A 20,354-nucleotide genomic window follows, 5' to 3' on the forward strand; every position below is an offset into this window, starting at 1 on the left:
CCCTGTAGCAACAAAAACATTTCCAAAAAAAAAAAAAAAAAGAAAAAGAAGAAAAAATAATAAAAATTTAAAAAGAGAAATGCAAGGATTAATCCTCCAAATCACAGGAAAACAACTTGAGGTAACTTTCTCATTTAAAATATGAAGTCACCAGAGACACCAGGGTGAGGTGGCAGGAAGTGTCATTTAGTTACCAGGGAAGGTGACACACTTCCAGGGTTTCAAGCAAGAGCACACTGGTTTTTTTTCTTTTTTTTTTTTTTTTTTTTTGAGAGATTTTTTATGCTATAGGGCACATGCACTCACCAGACAGAGAGAGAGAGAGACAGAGAGACAGAAAGCGAAAAATCACCGTCTGGGACTCGAACCACAATAGGCCATGTGGGAGTCCAGCGTCCTGAACCAACCACAATAGGCCATGTGGGAGTCCAGCGTCCTGAACCACCACGCCAACCTGCCGGCCCCTACACTGGTTTTTACTGGAAATTCCAAGAGGAAACATGGACTGTTCTCAAATGCAGTCAACAAATCATTAAGTAGTCTTAAAACTAATGGTAAGGGAGCCTACAAGCTTCAGTCTCACACTGTCACCTCCGGTAAATGTGGTTTGGTTGCCAGACCTCATGGAAAAGGAAACCTCTCAAAGGACATGAAAGGTGATCCGAACACGTCTTCCTTGGCAATACTGAATAAGGGCACCTCCGAAGAGCGGGCTCTGCTATGTCTTCCACGGTCCTGCAGCCCCCTCTGCACCTCCCCACAGGCCCCATTCCTCAATGTGTTCCCCTCACACGGCCTCTCTCCCAGCAACGGCAAAAAGGCTATCAGTGACGAGATTCCCGTAGGCTGGGTGGAAGAGGGAAAGCCCACAATAATCCCCTGTTAGTGACATCTGTCCCGTCACAGTTATGAAACAGCCGCACCGTGCTCAGACTGGACACCAGATCCAGGAGGCCAGCGTCCCCTTAGAGTCGGGAACAGAGTCTCAAGAGCGGTGACCTCGTTCAAGGATGATAAGAAATGTCACCTAAAGACACTGGGCACTTCTACCAGGCCCCTCTCCCGGAGTTGCCCTGGGTCCTGCCACACTCTATGCCTGTCGCTCGCCTGCCCACCAGCCTCCACTTTCCCTCCACTATCCCCCTGTCAATAGTCCCTGCCATCCCGTCCCAATCCATTCTCTGCTTTCACTGCCATCAAATGGGTCAGCAGTTCCAACCCAGGGGAAGGGGGAGAGGGACAGTTGGCCACCTGAGACCAAGCTTCCAGGAGTCAGGAGAAACAAGTTCTGGGCCTCTATGACACAGCAGGTGGTTGTGCTCAACGACACTACATTTCCAAACGGTTACAAGAGAGGGCTTTGCATGTTCTTGCCACAGAGTAACACGCGTAGGAGTTGATGGCTATCCTGATTTCAATCTTATCCACTGTATCCATGGATCTGAACCACACAGGCGTCCCATAAATATGAACGGTGACTATGTATCAGTTAAAGACTTCAAAATTAAGGAAAATAAGCCTCATTCTAACACTTCCACCTGTTCCTTTGTGCTGGAAAGGCTCTTCAAAAGAAGCAGAGCTTTGTGCGCTGCAGATAAAGAAAAGGATTTAAATGGAAGTCCTCCTGTGAGTGATACGAAGTGCCGCTCTGTGAGTTCCAGTCAGAGGCTCCATCCCACTGACAGGCCGAGAAAGCAATGCTGGAGCCCTACAGAGGGTAAGAATCTCCCAACGATTTTCTTTCTTTTTTTTTTTTTTTAAGAATTATTTTATTTAACTTTATTTATCTATACATTTTTTTTTTTTATTTTAATTTGACCAGAGAGAGAGAGAGCAAGAATGTGAAATAGCAAGCCACCAGGTTCAGGACTCAAACCGTAGTTGCCTATGTGGGAATCCAGCACCTTTAACCACCACTCCATCTGCCGGCCCCGGATTTCCTTTTATATTTTTTAAAGAATTATTTTATTGGGGCCAGCAGGTGGTGTGGCAGTTAAGGACGCTGGACTCCCACATGGCTGACTGCAGTTCGAGTCCTGCACCTGGCAGCTTGCTTTCTCACTTTCCCTCTCTCTCTGTCTCACTCTCACTTTGTCCCTCATGATCAAATTAAAAAATAAAATAATTCTCTTTTTTTTAAAAAAAAAGAGAATTATTTTATTTAACTTCATTTATTTACTTATTTATTTTAATTTGACGGGGGTGGAGAAAGAGAGAAAGTGAGAAAGCAAGCTGCCAGGTCTGGGACTCGAACTGCAGTCAGTCATGTGGGAGTCCAGTGCCTTTAATCACCATACCACCTGCTAGCCCCATCAAGGCGATTTTCTTAACATGACAATTTTCCTAGGTCTGAGTATGGGCAGGATTCTTATTTCTTTGTGATGTGAAGGGGAAAAGAAGGAGTCAGGGTTGCCCAGGCAACCATCGGTTTTCCAGGATAGATGTGTTCATTTCTTACCATGGACCAAAACTCAAAACCACACCTCAGCCCTGAATTTTATACCACCGTATCACATGTTCTAACTTTGTACCACTGTATCACGCATGTTCTAACTTTATGCCACTGTATCACACATGTTCTTTTTTTTCTTTTGAGCGGTTTTTGCTATAGGATGCGTGCGCTCGCCAGAAAGACAGAGAGACAGAAAGCAAGAAATCACCCCCCTGGGGGGATGGCCATGCTGCAATCCCTTCTCCATTCTCCTCTTGGGATTTTGGGCATGCACACACATGCCCAGCATAAGTTTTAAGCCACCAGGTCCAGAACTCAAACCACAGTCGACTACATGGGAGTCCAGGGACATAGCCATGAAGCCAACTGCTGATCCTATGTATCACACATGTTCTAACTATATGCCACTGTATCGCACATGTTCTACGGAGTGTTCATGGCTGTTACAAGAAAATGTTTCAAGAAAGTGGCCATTACATTAGGGTAAGATTGGACTAAACAAGATGATATAATCTGTCTTGCTGCAAGAATTTTCAGAACTTTTGGGAACCAGCAGTTAGCGTAATGGCTATGTCGCTGGACTCCCACATAGTTGAAAACGGTTCGTGTCCTGGACCCGGTGGCTTAAAACTCACGCCGGGTGCATGTGCGTGTGTGCCCAAGATCCCGAGAGGAGAATGGAGGAGAAGGGATTGTGGCGTGGCCATCCCCCCCCGGGAGGTGATTTCTCGCTTTCTGTCTCTCTCTGTCTTTCTGGAGAGCGCACGCGCCCTATAGCGAAAACCTCTCCAAAAAAAAAGAAAAAAAAAAAAAGAATTTTCAGAACTTTTGATCAACTAACATGCAACTCAAGAGGGGGATTGAATATACAGTATTTCCTTGACAGCAGTTCCCAGAGTATGATCTACCTCATACTCTGGAGCCAGTACTTTCCGAATATTCAACACATGATGGTACAGAAGCATGAATGCTGCAAAGATTCATTAAAGAACAAAACAGACCAACGGATTGTGATACAACAAAGTGCAAAAAATGCTTTGATCGGATCTCTGCTTTCATTTTGCACTAACCTTTAAGAACTTACAATTTGTGAAGTTGTTGTGGTATGAGAGAATATCCACAACTTTCCAAAAAGGCTATTCGGCTATTTCTCCATTTTCTACTACTTATCTGTATGAAGCCAAATTTTCATCACATAGTCACCAAAATGACATATCACAACAGAATAACTGGAGAAGCACCTATGAAAACCCAGTCGCCTTCTATTCATCCAGATATTAAAAGAGATTGGGGGGGAGGGGGAAGAATTACTAAATATTTTTTGAAAAATACAGTTATTATTCACAAAAGTTATTTATGTTCACCTGTACAGGGTTTATGACTTTATTTAAAAATAAACTAATAAGGGGCCAGCAGATGGCATAGCTAGACTCCCACATGGCTGACCATGGTTCGAGTCTTAGACCCTGGGGCTTTAAACGCACACCGGACATGTGTGTGTGCCTGCCCGAGATCCCTGGAGGAGAATGGAGGAGAAGGGACTGAGGCATGGCCATCTCCCCTCCGGAGGGGTGGCTGATTTCTCACTTTCCCTCTCACTGTCTTCTTTCTCCCTAGCAAGAGCATGCACCCTAAGGTAAAAACCACTACAGAAATAGATAAACTAATAAATCAATATACTGACAATATCTCCGTTTTGATTTATAATACAATAATTATTAACAGGTATAACCCACATAAACTAATGCTCTTTGGGAATCTCCATAATTTTGACGGGGCCGGGTGATGAGGCAGCAGTAACACGACACTGAAAAGATGACCCAGAAGTGAAGGCTCTGAGTTTGCGAGTTTGCATCTGGAGCCCTCCCTATATGCTGGGCCTGTACCCATGCAGGGCGGGCTGAAGCTAGGGGTGGGCCATTAGGTCAAGACCTGTTGGGGGTGCTTCTCTTTGTCTCTCACTCTCACTCTCTTCCCCTTTCTTTCTCTGTAACTTACAGAAGAAAAAAAAATAAACTTTTAAAAAAATAGAAGAACTTGGGACCAGCAGGTGACATGGTGATTAAGGTGCTGGACAGTCCCACACGGCTGACCCTGGTTTGAGTCCCGGACCTGCTGGCTTGCTTTCTCACTTTCTTTCTCTTGCCTTCTCTCTCTCTGTCTCTCTGGTAAAATTAAAATAAATGAATGAATGAATGAATAAATAAATAAATCTTTAAAAAAAAATCTTACTACTTGTTCAAAAAATAATAATTTTAGAGTGAAAATGGGGTTTCAGACCAAAAAGTCTGATTTGATTTAATGCATTTGATAGAGACTTTCTGTATGAAAGAGCTTGAGTATATTTCATAAAACCTACAATGGGAAATGCGATCTCACGACAAGCTTTTTTTTTTTTTTTTGGAGAGGTTTTCGCTATAGGGTGCGTGCGCTCGCCAGACAGACAGAAACATAGAGACAGAAAGCGAGAAATCACCCCCCGGGGGGATGGTCATGCCGCAATCCCTTCTCCTCCATTCTCCTCTTGGGATCTTGGGCACGCACGCACACATGCCCGGCGTGAGATTTAAGCCACCGGGTACGAGACGCGAACCACGGTTGACTACGTGGGAGTCCAGCAACATAGCCATTACGCTAACTGCTGGTTCCCTCACGACATGCTTTTAAAGTGACTGCTTTACATGCCTTTCTCCTTAGACATTCTTCAACAGATTAATTGTGATGCTGATCAAAAGGCTTCCTCCCCAGGACCAGCAGTTGGTGCAGTGGCTATGTTACTGGACTCCCATATAGTCGACTGTGGTTCGAGTCCCGGACCCAGTGGCTTAAATTCAAGCCCGTCACATGTCCGTGTGTGCCCAAGATCCCGAGAGGAGAATGGAGGAGAAGGAATTGTGGCGTGGCCATCCCCTCTGGGGGTGATTTCTCACTTTCTGGTCTCTCTGTCTCTCTCTGTCTTTCTGGTGAGTACACATGTCCTATAGAAAAAAAAAGAAAAGAAAAAGAAAACTCTTTAAAAAAAAATAGAGGAAAAAAAAAGGTTTCCTCTCCAACATAGTTCGAGGATGTTGGTCCAGGCAGTAAGAGCACACCTCTCCCTGTAAACACCATCAGTGCTTAGAAGAGCCCTTAAGCTAGAGGAACATTTCACTGAGCAAATATTAAGAAAAACGTTAAGAGAAATGACAATGGAGGTTCACATGGTCCCACCGCAGACAATCCTCTGCTGTGAGACCGAGAGCCCATGGTGACCCAAAAACACAGCAGAGATAACGCTAGTTAGACTCCTGGCCCGGGTAGTTAACCATTCTGTTTCCAACCCCCACTAACACACTGATGAAGGTAACTATGCTATACACTTCTCTTTTTTAAAATGGGTGTGATGACAGCAATTCCACACTGTGAATAATGACAGCTGTGTTTATAAAAATTGGACGTGAGCCACAAGTAACTGAAGAACTCATTCTTATTTCATCTATGGCTTTTTAGCACACAGAAGAAGGCCAATTCTCTACTCTGGGCAAGACTCAGGGGCCCCAGTTACAGAACTGAGTTGCCAATCTCCTCTCCTGTCAGGTGTCTCAGTGGCTGGCCAGAAGCCTGCTCTCAAGACTGTAAAAGATGTGGGGAAAGAGCTGTAAAAGATGTGGGTAAAGAGTGAAAAGTGTAACATGCTGAACAACTGTGCCACGTGAAAGTTCCCCGCAAGGAACCTTAGCCCTTACACAGTGCTAGCTAGGGAACCGACGGTTCAAGCCTTTCATATTCATCCTGGAATTTTCCCAAATAGCACCATTCAGTTTACTTATGCAGTTTTATAAGTGTCCCGTTTATAAAAAGTTGCTCCAAGATGACTGAGGTCTCACGTGTGAGCGCTGGTACTCACCCTCCGTCTTCTCGGGTCTTACTTAAGATTCAACATGAAAATAGCATATAATCCACTTTTAGGAACTTTTCTTTTGGAAAAGTTTTTGCTATAGGGCACGTGCGCTCGCCAGAAAGACAGAGAGACAGAAAGTGAGAAATCACCCCCTGGGGGGATGGCCACACCACAATCCCTTCTCCTCCATTCTCTTGGGATCTTGGGCACGCACATACACGTGCCCGGCGTGAGTTTAAGCTGCTGGGTCTGGGACTCGAACTGCAATTGACTATGTGGGAGTCCAGCGACAGCCATTACACCATCTGCTGGTCCCGAAGAAATCTTAATTTCCAAATGAGGATTTTTTTTTTTTAACCCAGAAAAGTATGCCCTGGAGTACATACTCATGGGTCCATGGAGAAAATATTGGTATTACTATTTCTATTTTAAATTTAAACATACGAAACCCAAGGCCTTCCTGACATTCACCATATGGACGGACACACATCCTGACTCAGTGCACGTGGCAGACAGACAAGTCACACAGACCTGCTGGGCCCCAGGGTGGCTGGGGGAGTCCTCAGCCCATGAGGTCAGCTGGGGGACCTCTGCTTGTTTGTTTCCCTTGTATTGCACAAACCGAAATTTCCGTGAGCCTAACTGAGAAGCGACTCTATGAACCACATTTTTTGTTTGTTTGTTTGTTTGTTTGTTTTTAAGAGGTTTTTTGCTATAGGGTGCCTGCACTCGCCAGACAGAGAGAGACAGAAAGCAAGAAATCACCCCCCAGGGGGGATGGCCACGCCGCAATCCCTTCTCCTCCATTCTCCTCTCGGGATCTTGGGCACGCACGCACACGCGCCCGGCATGAGTTTTAAGCCACCGGGTCCGGGAAGCGAACCGCAGTCGACTACATGGGAGTCCAGCGACATAGCCATTACGCTAACTGCTGGTCCCCTGAACCATGTTTTCAATTTGATCTAAACTACGCCTCTCTCCAAAATGGGCAAGTGGCTTTAAAAGAAGCCTGAACAGAAATATGAATAATGGTAATAACTCCGTAAGAACCAATGAACGGGAAAATAGAGCTTTTACCGTGTCCTGGGTTATTTTTTCTCAGCTATATCATGAGATAATGCAATAGCAAGCAAATTGGATCTAACACGAAGTTGGCAAAAGAAACACAAAAGGACCCCTGATCGTATCCAAATGTTGATTCCTACCCACTGTTCTTATCAAGAACCTTTGCCGGAGTGAAGATTATGCCTTGGGAAACTGGCGAGAGGTACTTTCATCCAGTGTATAAATAACCGTATCTTTCTTAATAGGATTTTTAAAATATGGCAATCACTGATTTAGCATTTTCCTGCTCCAAGTGCAATCTGCAAAGGAGCAACACCAGACTCAGCTGGGAGCTGATTAGAAACGTAGTCCCGGGGTCCACCACAGACTCACCTTATCAGGATGTGCAGCTTTAACAAGATCCCCAGGGGATTCATAACATCCATTTCAGTTGCAGAAGCACTGCTTTAGAGCATATACCCTAACTATTACGAATCCCAGGGCTTCTCCTTTCATATATAGGTTTAGACTGGTTTCTCTGTCAAGTGTTTGATCTTTGAAACTTATCATTTCTATAATCTGTCAGCTATTAGTAACTATAAAAAAAAAAAACTATCCCCATAAACCCAAAATTCAGTAAAATCATCTACATTATCACTACAGCCTGACCTTTTTCAAAATTATTTATTTAATTTTTATTTGTTCATTCATTTCTTTTTCATTTGACCATAGAGAGACAGAGAGAGAGAAAGTGAGAAAACAAAGCATCGCGTCCAGGACTCTAACTGCGGTTGGCCATGTGTGAGTGTCCAGAGTCTTAAACACCACGCCACCTGCTGGTCCCCATCTTCTTATTCACTTCAGTACACAGACTTGGATACATTTCCTGAACCCCATACAATAAAAGCAATCCAGCTGGGGGTGGGAGGTAGCAGGTGGCGTGGTCTTAAAGCACCAGATTCCCACATGGCAGACCATGGTTCGAGTCCTAGACCTGGCAGCTTGCTTTCTCCTTTTTCTTGCTCTCTCTTGTAAGTGCACATGCCCTATAGCCAATCAAATAATAATGATAATAAATACAATGAAATAAATAAGTTTTAAAAAAACCAGTCTAGCCATACCTACATCTTCCCAATTCCCTCCTCTACTCACTTTTGTTTGGTCATCGGCTTTGAACACGTGGCAGATGCTGTGCTGGGGGACGGCATTGTCCTTAATCAGACACGCAAAGTAGCTGGGGTCGTGGCTGTTGTGGATGAGTTTGTGCACGTGCTGAGGCTTGCACTCGAAGATGCTGGAACAGATCAACGGATCCCACTGCTGACTCTTCCCGGGCTCAGGTTCACAACGCAAGCCGGAGGGTGACACGCAGAGCCGGACCTGCTTGCCCCCGGGCTCCTTTCTGGCCGACTGCCCGCTGAGCCTGCGCACCTCCGCCACCACCCAGGGCAGCATGGGCATGGTCGTCAGGGAGTGCACCGGCAGGGAGCCCACCAGTTGCAGGCTGAAGCCCACCGAGACCTCGTCAGGAGACAGCTGTCTCCTCGCCGTGAACGTTATGGGTTCCATGGTGAGCAGGGTCTGGAAATCCAGCACAACACTGCCGCTGCTTTTCTATTTCCGACCAAGCAATCTGTTTTATCTGCTTCAGCTGCAGAGTCCTAGGGGAGAGAAACAGAGGCATTAGGATTTAATGAAGTTGCAGCAATTGCTACTTTCAAAGAGTTATTCTTTCAGAAGAACTTTAAGCCTGAAACCCAAGTGTAACAAGAGATGGGTCTTAGCTAGAATAAGCTACTCGGCCTGTGACGTGGAAGACCTGGTAACGGCGTAACCATCACTCATGACATGTTGCCAAGAGCCCGCTGGGAAACAACAGCTACACAGAAGCCTCGTAGACCAAGCAAACGCTGTGACAATAGAAAGGGTATAGCGTGACTCTTGCCAGCTTCAAAACCTGTTACTATCCCTACTTTTGGAACTTGTTCATTTTTCCCTTCCATGAGTGAGAGAGAGAGGCAGAGAGTGAGAAAGACAGACACCCCCAACAAGGTCCCCCTACTGTAATCCACTCCTAGCCCCAGCCAGCTCAGATGACAAGCACACATGCACATGCACACGCACACCTGGCGTGTACAGAGAGGCCCTGGGACATGAACCCGGGACATTCCGGTGTGAGTTCAGTTGCATTTCTGCTGCACCACTGTCAGGCTCCTCGTTATATGATTCAATAATTATTTCAAGGACATTTTTTTTTTGGAGAGATTTTCGCTATAGGGTGCATGCGCTCGCCAGACAGACAGAGAGAGACATAGAGACAGAAAGCGAGAAATCACCACCCACGGGGGATGGTCACGTCGCAATCCCTTCTCCTCCATTCTCCTCTCGGGATCTTGGGCACGCACGCACACATGCCCGGCGTGAGTTTTAAGCCACCAGGTCCAGGACGCGAACCGCGGTCAACTACGTGGGAGTCTGGTGACATAGCCATTACGCTAACTGCTGGTTCCCTCAAGGACATTTTTTGAGATAATAAAATTCAATACAGGTGATGTTCCCCCAAAAGAAATCTTTTTTCCCAAAAGAAAAAAAATACATCAATACAGAATCAGACCCGAACACTTACAACACTGCTCAAAGTTTAAAAGGATTCAAGGACCAGCAGTTGGCGTAATGGCTATGTCGCTGGACTCCCATGTAGTCGACCATGGTTAGAGTCCCGGACCCGGTGGCTTAAACTCACACTGGGTGCTTGTGCGTGCATGCCCAAGATGCCGAGGGGAGAATGGAGAAGGGATTGCAGCATGGTCTTTCCCCAGAGGTCTGATTTCTCACTTTCTGTCTCTCTGTCTCTCTCTGTCTTTCTGGCGAGTGCACGTGCCCTATAGCAAAAACCTCTCCAGAAAAAAAAAAAGAAAAAAAGTTTAAAAGAATTCGTATTCCATTAACATACCCTGGGTGCCCAGACGTTCCCAACACCACCTTCCACTCTGTGTTTCTAAGTCCCGTCCTATAAGCTGTTGGCCCAGCACTTCAGCCCTCCTCATCAAAAGATGCCAGTGTGTTTCCACTACCAGATGCTCCCCACTGTATGTCTCTGTTTTCAACATTTGATGTCCCCTAACACCTTCAGTCGTGCTAAATGATAGACCCTTTTGTCCACGGCATGGCCGTGTACAGGATCTCAGGCTCATTTTTTTCTTTTTTTTAGATTTTAGTCATAAGGTGTGTACACTCACCAGAGAGAGACAGGGAGAGAGAAAGCAGAAATCACCCTCCATGGGGAGATGGCCATGCCACAGTCCCTCCTCTCGTTCTCTCAGGATTTGGGGCACACACACACAAATGCCTGGTGTGATTCTCAAACTGTCAAGTTCAGATCTTGAACCATGGTTGGCCATGTGGGAATCTAGATCCTTAATCACCATGCCACCTCCTGCCCCCTCCCCCAGGCTCCTTCTTCACTGTGTGCTCCTGGGATCTCCGGTCTCATGCATCCCTTGAGTGTATGAACACACTCTCAGGAGTTCTGGGCAGGCGGGATGGGGCCAGTGCCAGGACAGAGCCTGACTCAGTCAGGTTCAAATATTTTAAGGTAGTAAATGAGGTCTCTTCCATCCTAAAAACAAACAAACAAACAAACCAGCAAATGGAGTAGCTGTTACATCGCTGGACTCCCACATGGCTGGCTGCAGTTCGAGTCCCAGACCCAGTGGTTTGAAAATCACACTGAGTGTGTGCATGCACGCCCAAGATCCTGGGAGGAGAACCGACTGCAGCATGGCCATCCCCCGAGGGGTGATTCTCACTTTCCCTCTCGCCATCTCTGTCTCTCTCTCTGGCGAGTACACATGCCCTAAGGCAAAAACTTCTTTTTTAAAAATTATTTATTCATTTCTATATGCAGATGACATGATGGTATACTTAGAAGACCCAAATGTTTCCATGAAAAAAAAAAAAACTTCTCGAAGTAATAAATGAATACAGTGAAGTGGCAGGATACAAAATCAACATCAAAATATCTATAGCATTTCTATATATGAACAACAAGTTGAACAAAGTGGAGCTGAAGAAAGGAATCCCTTTTACCATAGCCACAAAATGTGTAGGATACCTAGGGATAAACCTAACTAAGGAAGTCAAAGACCTTTACAAAGAAAACTATGAAAATGACATTTTAAAAAGTAGAAGGACATTCCATGTTCCTGAATTGGAAGAATTAACACAATCCAAATGGCAATTCTACCCAAATGTATCTACGTATTTACTGCAATTCCAATCAAAATACCAGAGACATTCTTCACAGATCTAGAAAAGACATGCATAGAATTTGTCTGGAATCATAAGACCTCATATTGCCAAAGCAATCCTGCACAAGAAGGGTGGAGTGGGAGGCATATCCCTCCCTGGCCCCAAGATATACTATAAAGTTGTGATCATCAAAACAGCATGGCATTAGCATAAAAACAGACAGGTAGACCAATGGAATAGAATAGAGACCCCAGAATAAACCCCAAAACTTACAATCAACTGAATTTTGACAAAAGATACCAGTCAATCCTTTGGGAAAAGGAAAACCTTTTTAGCAAATGGTGCTGGAAAAACTGGGTATCCACCTGCAGAAAGATGAATCTGAATCCCCATCTTTCATCAACTCTCACAGGTCAATCAACAAGTCCCTCACAGGGGATTACTGGAGTGGAACTTGACCTTAGGGTGCCTGCACATTTTATAATGGGGAATAATCGTGTTCACCCTTTGCCTCAGAAGACACTATTTTTTTTCGTTTAAAAAAAATTTTGCCAATAGGTGCATTCACTCAACAGAGATAGAGAAAGAGAAATTAAAGTGAAAAGATGCCTCCATGGAGAATGGTCACACCGCAATCCCTTCTCCTCCATCTCCCTCCTTTCGGGATTTTGTGCATGAATGTACATACCTCTGGCATGTTTTCCTAGCCGCTGGGTCCAGGACTCACACACCATGCAGGTGACTGTGTGGGATCCAGCCACCTTCACCCTTGCTATTTCTATTTTCCATGGTTGTTTGCTGTAGAAACTTGATTGAAAAGGTACCCAGAACCCAGGTGGTCAGTACCTCTGCTCAAAGATGGGAAGACACACGGGACAGCACAGAGAATCGTGTCCCAGCATTCCCCACTCTTGTCCTCTAATCCCAGCGCCCACGTCAGTCATGGTGCAAGCGACCACTGTCCCCTTCTTCCAACGTGAGTTAGGCCACCCATTAGCATGTCCCTATACAGTAAGAACTATCATCGCATTATTTTACAAGTAGGAATAGTCCCTCAATGAGACTGTAAACTGCTTAAACTCTTTTTTTTTTTTTTTGACAGATTTTTGCTATAGGGCACGTGTGCTCGCTGGAGAGACAGAGAGAGACAGAGAGACAGAAAGCGAGAAATCACACCCCCGGGGGGGGAATGGTCACACCGCAATCCCTTCTCCTCCATTCTCCTCTCGGGATCTTGGGCACGCACGCACATGCGCCCGGCGTGAGTTTCCAGCTGCCGGGTCTGGGACGCGAACCCCAGTGGGCCAGGTGAGAGTCCAGCGATGTAACCATTATGCCATCTGCTGGTCCTAACTTCTTAAACACTTAAAGCCTGGGGTTTCTATGACCAGTATGGACATTTTAAACAGTATCTAAAATTGAACCCAAGTCTATTTTTCTTACATTTATGATTTGCTATATGGCACATATGCATATATGCCGAGTGATTTTTCATAATATAATGTGAACATAGTTCCGAGCTAAATTTTTTTCTTTTAAATTCTCAAAAGTTCAGAAATAAATCAGTATTTTATTTAGAGCTCAAATACATTGTATGTAAGCATAGCCCCTATCCTTTATCTTTAGAGTACAACTTCTGCTGATAATGAAAACAGATTCGAAGTTCATCTAATTCCATAAATAATGGGCAAGCTCTCTCTTTTTTCTCTCTCCCTCCTACAGGTGAAAGAGGCATTAAATGTCTTGCTTAGCTGCCACTCCTGTAACTGAATCTGCTTCAGCTTTTATCCGCTGACAGCTGCTAATCCCAAGACATGATTAAAAGAGTACTAGAATTATTACAAAGGGTAGATCTGAAATACATCAATTATTTTAGACAAGGCAGTTCTTAATATGGTTGCAACAAGCAGAGACTAACTTTCCATTTCCTTGGAAGACTGCGTGTACATAATGCAAAAGAAGTCTATAACGTAGTCCTTTAAATCACTCAGCCGAGTGAGCAGTCATGGAGTTAGTTCTGCCATTCACTGACAAAACCATCTGAATGCCTAAAGCTTCCACTTTGCTGTTGTTGTTTCAGTTTTGCTATAGGGTGTGTGAACTCACCAGAGAGAGACAGAGAGGGGAAAAGAGAAAAATCTCTCTCTCTCTCACACACACACACACACACACACACACACAGAGAGAGAGAGGAACAGCTGCAGCACAATCCCCTCTCCTCCAGTCTCCTCTTGGGATTTTTAGGGACACACACCCATGAGCACAGGGTGACCCAACTGTGCAGTCGGCCATGTCGAATACAGTGCCCTAACCTCCACGCCACCTTCTGGCCCCTAAAATTTTCACTCTTTAACCAACTGTGAACATTCTTGGCTTTTTGGTAAAAAGTAGATTAGACCTCAAAGATGTTTATAAGCTCGCAAATAATAGATTCTACCTCAAGCACAGCCATAATTATCGATAAACAATATAGACTTAGTTCACATAAGATTCATAGTAACTGGGGACCAGCTGTTAGCATAATGCCTATGTTGCTGGACTCCCACGTAGTCGACCACGGTTCGACTCCTGGACCTGGTGGCTTAAACACGGGGCGCGTGTGTGTGTGCGCCCAAGATCCCAAGAGGAGAATGGAGGAGAAGGGATTGCGGCATGGCCATCCCCCCTGGGGGGTGATTTCTCCCTTTCTGTCTCTCCGTCTCTCTCTGTCTGTGTGGCGAGTGCACGTGCCCTATAGCAAAAAAAAAAAAAAAAGATTCATTTTTAACTTAGACTAGATGAGTGTCTGCAAGAGTTCCTAAGAAAAAGTTCCACAAAGTAAGTGAACTATTCAAACCGTACTAGCAAACCATTAGCTGATTTTTTTTCTAAGATTCATTGATTTAATTCTATTTATTATTATTTTTCAATTTGACCAGAGAGAGGCAGAAGAAGAGAGAGGAACGGAAATTGGAAAACCAAGCCACCAGGTCCAGGACTTGAACTGTGGTTGACCATATGGGAGTCTAACACTCCAAACGCTCTACCACCTGCTGGCCCCTAGATTATTTTTTTAAGCCATCTCAATCCATATCAATTACACTCAACCTCTGATCATTGTTCGAACGCCAGGTCAGACCACCTATTCCAGGGAGGCCTCTTAGGCTTTGTACCCTCAATAAGAAATGTTACAATCTGTTATTCCAATGGGCTTCTTTCTAGTTATTTTCTTGTTCGTACATTCATCGGCGTACAAACTCTGTCACTCCACAGGCCTGATCCCCCTTTTATTTATTTATTTCTTTTGGAGAGGTTTATTTTGTTTTGTTTTGTTTTGTTTTGTTTTTTGCTATAGGGTGTGTGCGCTCGCCAGACAGAGAGAGACAGAGAGACAGAAAGTGAGAAATCACCTCCCGGGGGGGATGGCCATGCCACCATCCACGCTGCCATCCCTTCTCTTCCATTCTCCTCTCGGGATCTTTGGAGCACGCACGCACAAGCACCGGGCGTGAGTTTAAGCCACTGGGTCCGGGTGCAAAACCAAATAAGACTACTTGGGAGCCCAGCCACAGCCATTACGCTAACTGCTGATCCCGATCCCCTTTATAACGTGCATGACTCCCACCTAGAACAGTCCTTGAACATAGCAGCTAGCCAAAACACAAAGATACTCTCCTTTTTTTTTTCCTCCCAGGCTTTTGCCATAGGGTGCGTGCGCTCCTAAGAGAGAGACAGAGACAGAGAGACAGTGAGAGGGAAAGTGAGAAATCACTCCCCGGGGAGATCACACGCCACAATCTATCCATTCTCCCCATGGGCATGCACACACACGTGCCCAGTGTGGATGTCAAACACCAGGTCCAGGATTGGAACTGCGGCCATGTGGGAGTGCAACACCTTTACCGCCACTCCACCTGCTGGCCCCAAAGACGCTCTTACTAGAACAGGTTCAATAATCTCATCAGATTCCAGCTATGCTACATCGCCTTGGAAACATGCACTTAGAATCATAAAATTTTAAAGCTAGCAAGGTCCTTTCAAGCCATTTAGAAATTTCTCTCATATCAGAAATGAGGCAACTGGGTTCTGAAGACGTTAAGTGGCTTGTCCAAATTTAGTGACAGAATTAGGACGACCCAGGTCCCTGACTCCCTTCCAAGTGCCGCAAAGAACCTCAATTCCCTCATGAAAACATTTTCAAGTGTGCAGTTGAAAAGGCAAGTTGAGCTCACTTCTCCAAATCCTAAGCTCATTCTTATAAGGGGGCTGGAACTAAATCATCTCCCAAGTTCTCTTCTAGAAATCTGCTGACTCTAATTTCAAAATGTATCATACCAAACGTCCCCAGGATTGTGTGGGGACAGAAAGCTGCTCCTGTCTTCCCTTCTAGAACAAGAATGTGGGGGATGTGCCCAGAGAAAGGATGGGGTTTACTTTTCGGGAAGCGAGAGAAGCAGGGGTAGGTGTAGTAAGCTGCTTCTCAGGACCCCCCCACCCCTCCACTCCCTCCTGGGAACCCACTGGGAGTAGGCCAGGAACTTGGCAGTCACTCCTACAATGCAGCCCCTGAGGTTTCAGCCCTGGTCTCCGCCTCCTCCCCGGAATGCGGGTGGGAGGGGAGCAGGAAGACACAGAAGGCTGGAGGGAGGGGTGTGGGCCAGGCTAGGCACCAGCCTATCCTGATTGGCTGTCGGGATGCAAGATGGGCAGACGTCCCCAGGTCGCTGCTGGCTTCCCCTTGTGAATCCCTCCTTTCGTGTTTCCATTCTCTACCCAACTAGGTGTGGCCACACACGTGAGCACCTGCACGCAATCCAGAGTCCTCCACTCTGTGGCAGCAGGACCCCGGCGTGGCCACCTCTCTGCCCACTCCCCTACCCCGTCGGAGGAGCCCAGTGCTGGGACACAGTGACAGCCATCCTGGGAGCTCCTGAAGCTACTGGTTCAAACCCTCTCATCATGAAGGATGCCCCAGCACCGGGGTGCACCTGTCTAACACCGGAAGCAGGGCTGGTTTGGGATGATTTCCTTCTTACATACGCAGAGCCAGTTCAAGGGTAGCGCTTTAGAATGCCACTAGCACTTGTTCTGTTTTCTTAAACTTTTGGAGAGGCTTTTGCTATAGGGCACGTGCGCTCACCAGAGAGAGAGAGACAGAGAGACAGAAAGCGAGAAATCACCCCCCAGGGGGATGGCCACGCCGCAATCCCTTCTCCTCCATTCTCCTCTCGGGATCTTGGGCATGCACACACACGCGCCCGGAGTGACTTTAAGCCACCGGGTCTGGGACACAAACCGTGGTCGACTACATGAGAGTCCAGCGATAGCCATTATGCTAACTGCTGGTCCCTGTTTTCTTAAACTTTATCACGGTAAAGGGATGGAGGTTGGGGATCCTCACTGGCTGACAACAAGTCCACAAGTGCATACCTACTTTGGACATTTTGATTTGCTGATCACAAGCAACGTGTTGTTAAATGCATTACCTTTAAAAGAGAAAAACAGCTGTTGACTTGTTCACAGGAAAAAGGTATGCTCAAAATTAAAAGCCTCCTTATTGGTGCCAAAATATATTTCCTAGACTCTGCACAGCTTCTCAGAAACCTAAGAATCAGAAGTCTTTTAGCCTACAACTTTTTCTCAATATTTGAAATTTGAAGAGGGACGTGTTGCTCTGAAATCTAAGATTCCATCAGATGAAAAGTTTGGCTTAGAAATGTCAAAACTCTTCATGACTTTTTAAGAGAATCTGGTTTAAACAAGTACTTTTATTGGGATTTTGGGTTGGAAAGGAAGAAGTGACAAGTCAGCCAAGAAAGTGAAACCGTTCTGACTAAAAACCTAGGTACTTTGTCACCCAAGGATGACATTCTTTGACTGATGAGTGGACTCAGTCATTTTATGGTTTATTTTTTAAAAGAATTATTTTTTATTTATCTTTATTTAGTTAGCTATTCATTCATTTTATAATTTGATCAGAGAGGGGCAGAGGGAGAGTGTGTGCGTGAGAGAGAGAGAGAGAGAGAGAGGGAGAGAGACAGGGAAAGTGAGAAAGCAAGGGCCCTGACTCGGGACTTGAATCATGTTCAGCCCTGTGGGAATCCAGTGCCCCTACCCACCATGCCACCTGCTGGCCCTGACTCAGTCATTTTAATGCACAGATTCTACTTCTGCAAATGCTAATGACCAAGAAAAGAAAATGGCTGGGAAACTTATTAAGTATTGGAACAAATGTGGCCTTTATACTTGAGACTAGCACACAGAAAAGCAAGCAAGGTCTATGAGCCCACACATATTCCGGAAGTCCCCAAATGGGCTTATGTACATTTCAGTTCTCTGGAAATCTGAAAAGGGTGGAGCCTGGGGACCTCCAGAGAAATGCTGTGAAGGAGGTAGGAGGGGCTTAGGGAGCTGTCCCTTCCTAAGAAAATGAAAAGCATGTTCCAAGTTCTTGCTTTCTTCCCTCACTCTACTGAGACTGGCCAAAGAGGCAGGCAGCCCCCTACCTGGCAGGCCCTGGGAGATACTAGAAGATCTGGACCTTGGGACAGAAGCGGTGCAGCAGCAACACGAAGCTCAGCAAGGCTGCCCCTCGTGGGAAGGTTCTATTCACATCCAGCAAGCACCCTGAACCCACCAGGCAAGTGTGTGTTCGCGATCTGGGCTAAGGCCCAGGCTGGACAGCAGTGTAAGAACCTCGTTGAGGGGGGGAAGGGGATGTGGTGCCTGATTGTCTCTGTCTCTCTCTCTGTCCCCGTTGTTCATGGAAGAAAAACAGGAGCAGGAGGAGAAGACAGAAAAGAGGTGTCCCCACCCAGCACTCTGGCCCTGAGTATGGCTGATAGGGACAACAGCCTTTCTGATCGAGGTGGCCCTTAGAGAAGTGGGGGACAGAGAGATGACCAACAGATGACAATCAGGGAGAAGGGACAAACCCCACCTAACCTGCCGGACTATGAGGACTATGAAGGATGAAAGGTGTCTCTTGCACCATCACCACCCAATCAGAAACATTATCGCAGAGAAAGGGAAACCCCCCAGCTCTCACCCTGATAAACAGGGTTGGGCTGCCCAGGGAGTTCTACTTGTAAAACTTTCCTTTGATGTTAAGATAACACCTTGTGGCTACACCAATGCATTTATTTCCTATTGTTGCAAAGAGCTGGACAAATCCACCTGAAGACATTTCAATTATCACCCGATGATTGGATTTCCTGTTTGGGGCCACTCAGTCCCTTTCACATCTCCTGTGAACAGTGTCCAACAGCATCCCTGAACATTCGAAACAGAACCCTCTGCCTTCCTGAGAGCAGCCTTGCAGCTACTCAAGTTATGTCAATGCTTCCTTACAGGTAACTCTGGAGAGAAAGCACTTGTTACCATCTTATTTCCTCAACTTGGTAAGAAAAATAAATAAATAACAAAAAAAAAAAAAAAAGAAATAACACAAGAAACAGGAAGACTGACAGCATTCCATTTCAAATACTCGTACAACGTTTGCCAAAGGAGTTCAACCTTGCTTTGCACACACTTTTTCATGCAATGTCCTTATTCTTTAAGACAGACTTTGGGGTTTCCAGGCACCCCTCCTTCCCAACCCAGAGACCCATCTCAACTCCAGAAAAAGGCACAAAACTCACCTGCCTCAGCGATTCCTATAGCCCAGGGAAGTGAGAGAACACGAACACCCCAAACATGGAGGCGGTTCTGCAAGGTGATTCCCCAGCCTAGAAACAGTTCTCCTTTCATTCCAGCTAGCCCTTCCCACACCGGGCATGCTCCAAAATCATAACAAAACCCAGGGCTGGCCCTCCTCCAGACTTTACCAATCCCTTTTCACACAGAAGACGAGAATAAATGGCTGCTCCTCTGAGCAAGGGCTTTTCACCAGGGCCTCTGTGTCCAGCGCAGGTCCAGTGCAAAAAGTTGAGAAGTTTGGACTTGTAGACACAGACCGGATTTCTTGAGTGGGACCCATGTAAACCGGGTCATTTTAAAATATTCTTTCCAAGTCCGATTATATTAATAAATGAAATCATCCCATCATCTCGTAAGAAAGTGTGAGATGCACAAGCATCGCTTTCCATTTCTAGCTGTTTAAACGCCTTCCAGAGAAGAAGCTGTTTTACATGAACTCACTGTAGGTGGGTTTCCAAAATAAGTAAGTAAATCAAATTTGACAAAGTACAAAGTTTTAAAAAAAAAAAAAAAAAAAAAAAAAACAAAGTACAACGCGAGGCCTTGGTGGAGGGTCTCGCAGTCACCCAGGATCAGGAAGCTGCTAGAAACAATTAAGCCGGTTTCGAAATGACGGGGACAGGATGCGCGCAGAGAAAGGAACGTTGCGCGCGCGGGAGGCGCCGCCGGAGTTACCACCGCGAAGAGCCCTGAACTTTCAGAGGGCGGCCCGGGGTCACTCCCACCACCCCCTCTCTGCCCCGGCCGCCTGACACACACTTAGCCCCGGAGGTCCTTGGCGGAGGGGAGGGAGAGGTAAGAGCGGCGAGTAGAGGGGGCGGGTCGCCACGAACAACGAGGTTTCGCTTTCGTCCAAGCGGGGGCAACCGGAGCGCCACGAACTTCCTCCCCGAGAGCCCCCGGGCGGGGGGACGGCTGAAACGCCCGGAGCCGCGGGGTTGCGGCCTCTGCGCCTCCAGGGAGCTCGCGGTGAGTTGGGGTGGGGGGTGAGGACGGCCGCGATGTCCGGGGCGCCCCCCGAGGGCACCTACCTGCGGGCGGCGCGCTCAG

At 46.2% G+C, this 20,354-nt stretch overlaps 1 protein-coding gene across 4 annotated transcripts in view; it reads right to left on the reverse strand.

Annotated features, from left to right (window-relative positions):
• The window catches only part of TBC1D1 (TBC1 domain family member 1), a 223,354-nt gene extending 203,973 nt beyond the window's left edge, over positions 1 to 19,381 (reverse strand). For 3 of the 4 annotated variants that reach the window (XM_006169248.3, XM_006169252.3, XM_027768578.1), the window contains exons 1-2: positions 19,247 to 19,381; positions 8,529 to 9,037 (exon numbers count right to left, since the gene is read on the reverse strand). In XM_006169248.3, coding sequence (XP_006169310.1) covers positions 8,529 to 8,945 — 417 coding nt within the window. In that variant the 5' untranslated portion in view covers positions 8,946 to 9,037; positions 19,247 to 19,381. Of the gene's footprint in view, positions 1 to 8,528; positions 9,038 to 19,246 lie in introns of those variants that run through there. The other variant, XM_006169247.3, reaches the window with a different exon arrangement.
• Between the last annotated feature and the right edge of the window lie 973 nt (positions 19,382 to 20,354).

The sequence above is a fragment of the Tupaia chinensis genome, unplaced genomic scaffold (genome assembly GCF_000334495.1).
Source record: "Tupaia chinensis unplaced genomic scaffold, TupChi_1.0 Scaffold146907_1, whole genome shotgun sequence".
NCBI lineage: Eukaryota > Metazoa > Chordata > Mammalia > Scandentia > Tupaiidae > Tupaia > Tupaia belangeri.